The 6,660-nt window shown below is 35.7% G+C and overlaps 1 protein-coding gene across 7 annotated transcripts in view; it reads left to right on the top strand.

Moving 5' to 3' along the window:
* Dgkb (diacylglycerol kinase beta) overlaps positions 1 to 6,660 on the top strand; it is a 713,645-nt gene that overhangs the window by 280,959 nt on the left and 426,026 nt on the right. For all 7 annotated transcript variants that reach the window (XM_052738362.1, XM_052738366.1, XM_052738363.1 and 4 more), the window contains one exon: positions 4,056 to 4,130. In XM_052738362.1, the coding sequence (XP_052594322.1) occupies positions 4,056 to 4,130 (75 nt within the window). The remainder of the gene's footprint in view (positions 1 to 4,055; positions 4,131 to 6,660) is intronic.

Below are 6,660 nucleotides of genomic sequence, written 5' to 3' on the forward strand. Positions count from 1 at the left end.
AAATTTGATATAGAAGAAATGATCTTGTGCATAGTACAATGTTATTCCTGAACACCTCCCTAATAACATCACAAGAAATGTAGGAAAGCTGAAAGCATCTGTTCTGAGGTCTGAAATTAGACAACCGTGTCCACCTCATCACTACTGAATGCAGTCCTGGAAATCTATGCAAAGCAATCGTATAAGAGGAATCAATTAGGACATCCACATTAGTAAAAAGAAAATCACTATATCATAGAAAACTCCAAAAATATGAGCATTTATACATAATCTCTGTTAAAAGGATGATACAGATCACCACAAAGCGTTAGTACTGTCGCTGCAGGTCCATGGTGAATTATTTGTAATAGAAATCAAGAAAGGAAAGCCAAACAGCTATTGTGCTGCAGGTCTGTGTTCCTGGCACTTAAGACTGTGAACTTAGCCCAGGTTGCATAGTAAGAGTTTTTCTAAGCTAACCTGACTCAATAGTGCAATACCTTCTCAACAACAATCAACATCATAGCTACAAAAATCAAGTAAGTTACTAAAATACTTTAAATTCAGAAGGCAAAATTTCCTTAATGAAATTTGTAAAGCCTTAATTAAATATCTGTTGGCAAAATAAAACATAGGAGTCTTCTCATTTTCATCAGTTGGAACAATCAATTTGGTGCCATACATATATATGTGTGTATATATATATATATATATATACACACATATATATGTATATATATATAATACGCACACGTGCATATATATATATTACCCAAATGATTCTATAGGCTCATTATAATCTCTTCAAAATGCCATGGATATTCTTTTTCTTTTTCTTTTTTTTTTTTTGAGAGAGGGTTTCTCTGTGTAGCTTCAAAGTCTGTCCTGGAACTCACTCTGTAGACCAGGCTGGCCTTGAGCTCACAGAGATATGCCTCTTTCTACCTCCTGAGCCAAGGATATTCTTTATAGACTAGAATCTTAAGTTTATATCATCTCACAGGCAGAAAGAGAAAAGAGAAAGAAAGAGAGAGAGAATCAAGTACAAGAAAATAGCTGAGGGAAAAATTCCAGGGGAATTGTACAACTTGAATTCAAAATCTACCACAAAGCCATAATTTTCAAACTGGCATTGAACTGGCTTAGACACAGAGAGCACAACGAAAGAGAATAAAGAGTTTAGAAATAAATTTCTGCCTAGAGAGCCATCTGCTTTGGACAGGGGTGCAAGGATGTGCATTGGAGAAGGCCAGCCTTTCCAGTAAGCAGCACTGGGAAACTTCGGCATCCAGCTGCAGAAGGCTGCACCAGCTTTTTCACCCTTACCAGTTATAAAAATTAACCAAATCACATTGAAGACTTCACAAAATATGAAGTTGATAAAGGAAAATGTCTCAGCATGTTAACATTAGTAAGGGATTTTGGACAAGACTCCTCAAAACATAGAAAATGAAAGCAAAAGCATCATGAATATTTTGAAGACAAAATGTATACTGTCCACAAAGAATTAGACATAACTGTATGTTGGACACCAAGAATAAAGACAGTAGAAAAAATATAAAATATGCCTTTAAAGGAAACTATATTCTTCTACATTTAGTTTGATACCCTACACAATTTAGAATGATCCTTAGCTTAATATCATGCTCCCAATTGGTAAATACATATTTTCTTAAGAGCAAGTCACATAGAAGTACTTTGAAGTCATAAGGATGTTAGTGAGGACAGTGATGCTGTGAGTGCTCTTATACTAGTCACATGTCTTTGTTATTTCTATGGTGACCTTGACTATTAAATGTCAAAGTAAGGGACCTTGAGGGCTTGTTTGGTGATACTAACAGGGAAGCCTAGCTACTGCTCTACTCTTGACTGAAGACCAGTTCTCCACCAGGCAAGGCTTTCCTCTTTCACTGTGGGCACAGCCTAAGAAAGAATGAATATGGGATGGTAGGGGAAGAAAGAGACACCCTCCTAAAGAGCCAGATGAGTGGAGTTAGCCCTAGTTATCAATGGGGTGACCTGACAAGAAGACCTGACAAGATCAAGCCAGCTAAAATTCTGGTATGGATGATGGAAGAACTTCTGAGAACTTCTCCTAATTAGCTATTGTTAGCTGACAGCTGCTGGGGGTGTGGGGGGGGCATCATTCTCTTGAGGCTGTGATATTTGATAGGTTGCACAGGATCCAGTGAATGGTTGCATAGCCATGCTCAGATTGGGAGTACCAAATGGAATTAGTGGGCAATTTTACAAAAGAATAAGAGGACCTGAAGGAGGAGGTAGGTGCATGGCTGACGATCTCTTTTCTGATCCCAGGGATTGAGTCAGCAGATCTAGTTCATTAGGAGACATTGGCTTTTTCCTTACCATTGAATTCATTCCTTTTGAGGCTGTACTCACACTGAAGAGGAAAACCTTGCCTCTCAGAGCAGAAATGCCCTTCACATTTCTGTTGTGAAGAGCACAACAGTCACTAAGTGCCTCTGTTCGAAACTCTAAACAAGCTCTCAAGGCCACGTCTACTTATGTTTAATGGTCAAGTTCAACATATAAATGGCAAAGAAACATGCATATACTTAGGAGCTCTCAAAGCAATATTGTCCTCACTAATGAAACCAGTGAGTGGAAACAGGTGAGGGGTGAGTACGACCATGTTTCATTTTACAGATGTGTAAAATTCTCAAAGAATAAAAGATTTGGCAAATAAAATGAAAAGATGTGTTAAAAGATAACTATTTAGAATGTAAACAATTTTCCTGTGAGAGATTTCACAATAGAACTCCATACAGACATTTCCTTTTAATTTTTTCTTTTTTTAAACTTTGATATGTTGGATAAATTGCAAAATGTCACAGAATTATATATCCATACAAAGTTTCTTTTAATAGCCAACAGGTGTGAAAATTTTCACGTATCATTTTTTCAGACAGCTCCTACTAGGCACATCCAAACTCCACTAGTACCTTTTACCACTAGGGTAAAAGACATAAGGTCTAGTGACGGGGGCATGGCAACACACGTTTTTCAAAACCGCATGAAGAATGTTAACACAGAAAGGTTTAAAGTATGGTTGCTATGGAAGCTCAGAGGAGGAAACACCCATGAAAACTGAGAAATCTCGGAATAAGTACTCCTGTATTGGCTGTTACGTAAATAGATGTTCACCGGAGGAATGAAGTAGAAAGTAGATTCGTGAAAGGGCATGTTGTCAACCAGGAGCATCTCACCAAGAATGGAGTCTAAGGGGAAGCTTAAGAGATGGGCTGTGGGCTCACAGTGAAGATGTTTGAGTATTACCATGTGACTGACTAGTGGGTAGGAATATCCAGGAGTGAGCTACCCCTCTCCCTTAGAAGGCAAAGGACTGTTCTAAACTTTCTGTTCATGGACGTGGAAAGGAAAGTAACAGAATGACTCTAATGTCTTTGAGACACTATATAATATCATAAATTAAGGTAAAAAGGTTTGTTTGTTTGTTGGAGATTTAGAGAGGGGGAAATAGATTGGTTTCTTTCAGAAAGTAAAGGATTTAAAATTTACATGTTGGAACAATTTGGCAGCTTTCTGAGCTGAAATGTTCATGTGCAGCAACGAAGCTTATACCATTTACTTACAGGAATGTACATTATAAAGTATATAATCCTACTTTCCATATGGGATAATTCTTATCTTTATTACTTAGGTCCATTACACTATTAAGATCTCTGGAAAGAAGATATCCTTCTCATAGTAATCTATTAAGAGAGTATATTTAAGAATTTTATGCTGAAATATTTTAAAATATTTATTTAAATTCTAATTAATAAGAAAATGCTCAATGGAGGACTAGCAGTTGCTGCATTATGGCAGTGTGAGCATCATTTCTTACTTCCAAGCTATATTATCTTCATGTCTATGTCCTTTCTGTTGAGGACCACTAGTTCTTTGAGCTTTATACATATGATATTATAAAGGATGAATTCATAAATATCTTTAAGTAGAAACCACGCTTGTGACACTGAGGTATGTAATGTTTCTGAAAAAATTATTATTGGTTTTTACTAAAGTCCCTGCCTTCCACATTTTCACATTTGTAGAATTTACAGAAAATTCCAGTATCTACTAAATCCTCGTCAGGTTTACAGTCTTTCTGGGAACGGACCAATGCCAGGGTAAGTAAGCATGAGGATAACTTCGTTATCATTAACTCACTTAGTAGTCACTAATTAAATAACCGGTGTGATACGCACAGAGAAGTCATTTAACTTCTGCAGAGGGATCAGTATGTGAACAAAGTAATGGTAAGTACATGAGAAGAGAAAATCCACATGATGTTCTGCAAAGTAGCTAGCAAAACACTTCAGGTTGGTGTCTGTTCTAAGTAGTGTAAACACTAGTCATAATATCATACACACACACACACACACACACACACACACAGAGCAAGAATTAAAGCTACTAAACCTTGTTTGAAGAATGGCTTTTACTTGTTTACTATTAAGTATAGATTTGTTACAGACTGAAAAAAGAAACTAATTAACAAAGACTAGAAGTCATAATATAATTTTCTAATTTATTATCTGCAGAATCTAATGAATACCACTCTCTTATAACATAGTTTATTATTAATAGGTAAGGCATAGTGGAATAAAATTATATTTTCAACCTGAAACATGTACTATTGATGAAATAAATATAGACCGAACTAAATTATCATTAATTTGGCCTCATTAAGTTATTAATGTCATCCTCTTGCGGTGACCTCTTTTCTCTCTATCAGCATGGCAGCAAACATTAGACCACATAAAGCAGAGAGAAGCTGAATAAGCTTTTGTGCTCCCTGTAAAAACAAAAGAAAACACAAATGAGTAGAGTTTAAAATAAGTCCTGTAGGCTGTTTCCCAAGAACTAGAAGTGAGTACTCAATGCTTTGTCTTTTAAAACTGAATAAAATTTGTACCATGATAGTATATGTAAAATAGTGTTAATAAAGCACAATTATCATAGTATACCACAACTGTATCTGTCTTACACCCCTCACTGCTTGCCATCCAGGACAGATTTCCAAACACTGAGTAGTGTCTACAGGAGCCTCTTTGTCATCAGTGGCAGGCTTTGTCCTAGGACTAATTCCCCAAGGCTATCGTGTCCAGCTTCATAACTGCCAGCTAGGTTCACAACTGTTTACAGGCAGTAAGTCTTCACAAATGACATCAAGGCCAAGACAAGTCGTGAGGCTGGCTCAGACACTTTCTTGAGATCACGCTTTTCTTTGCTCTTGAGTCGTCTCTGTACTTCTCAGAAGTAGTTTATTCTGAGGGGTTGAGGAAAACCCTTTTGAATGTTTATCCACTCAACCTAACTGACTCCTGGGTATCCTAGCCTCTGTGTGCCTTTGGTGTCTCACTGTATAGAGAGGAATGAGTTAATGACCTGCCAGGAGGACTGGGATGTTAAGTGGGCCAATGTCTTTCGGACACATCTCTGCATAGTATGTCTTTAGTAAATGACACTCATCTGCAGCATTCTTGGGAGTAATATTAACTGATGGTTAGTAATAATATGCTTATCTTGAATGTGTAAGTACATTGTAAGAATATTGACTTTTATAAGGGTTTTCTCATTTCAATTCTTTTCAACTACATGAAGTATCACATGCTTGATTTCCTTTTTACATTTTATGTATCCTGATATTCTCCACTCCCTTTTATAGTAAATAAGAAAGTTTCCTCTATCTATGTAATTGTAATATACCTTCACCACAGAGACTCCATTTAGGGAAAAAGTTACACCCCTGCTACTTCTACTCTTTTGTAACTGTTGTGTTTGTTTATCTTGTACATACCCATTAAATAGTTTATCTATATATCTGCCTGTTACATTCAAATATGTACATGCTTATATTAATAGATGTTTTATGTGACTTGAAGATAAACTTTGTTTGCTATACGAATTGTTATTCTCATATTCTCCCTTGAAAGAACATAGGAGGGCGTTATTTCATTTGTGTAGAAATTAACATTTCAGTTTTTCTAAGAGATAAATAAATATTCCATAAGTTAATTATCACTTCCATTATTGACTATTTAGATGTCTTATTTTTAAATTATCAAACTACCAAATTCACTCTAAGAAAATGTTACTATAAACTTATGTATATTTTTTAAAGTATTTTGAAAAAAATTCATAGAATAAGTTGCAACAGGTTAAGTGTCTTGTTTGATAATATTTTAAGTCTTAAAGCTATTTCCTCTTAAATTTCTATGAAAAGTTTGAATTAAAATTAAAATTAAACTCCAATACAAGCATATAATGTGTATTTCTCATAACACTTCACAAATCCTCTGTCCTTTGCAGTTTTTATATCTCTGTAATTTGATAGGTGAAAGTACATTATTATCATTTCTGTGTGTATGTTTGGTCAGTTATACAATTTTCTCTTCCCTGTATCTACTTTCCTAGCAACTGGTACACAGCCTCCTCATTATAGAAAACCATGGAAAAATTGTGAAGTTGTTTACTGGTTGGGGAAAAATGGAGAAAGCAGAGGTTTCAGAACAGATAGGAGAGAGGACAGTTTAAGATCAAAATCATAGAAGTACTAATAGTCCTGAGAAATCACATCTGATTGGTTTTGCTGCTCTCTGAAAAGCAAAAAAGGAGAGTGCAAACCTCCTAGCAGCATACACATCTATCTCACTG

This window comes from Peromyscus californicus, unplaced genomic scaffold (genome assembly GCF_007827085.1).
Source record: "Peromyscus californicus insignis strain IS unplaced genomic scaffold, ASM782708v3 Scaffold_15__1_contigs__length_86483966, whole genome shotgun sequence".
Classification (NCBI taxonomy): domain Eukaryota; kingdom Metazoa; phylum Chordata; class Mammalia; order Rodentia; family Cricetidae; genus Peromyscus; species Peromyscus californicus.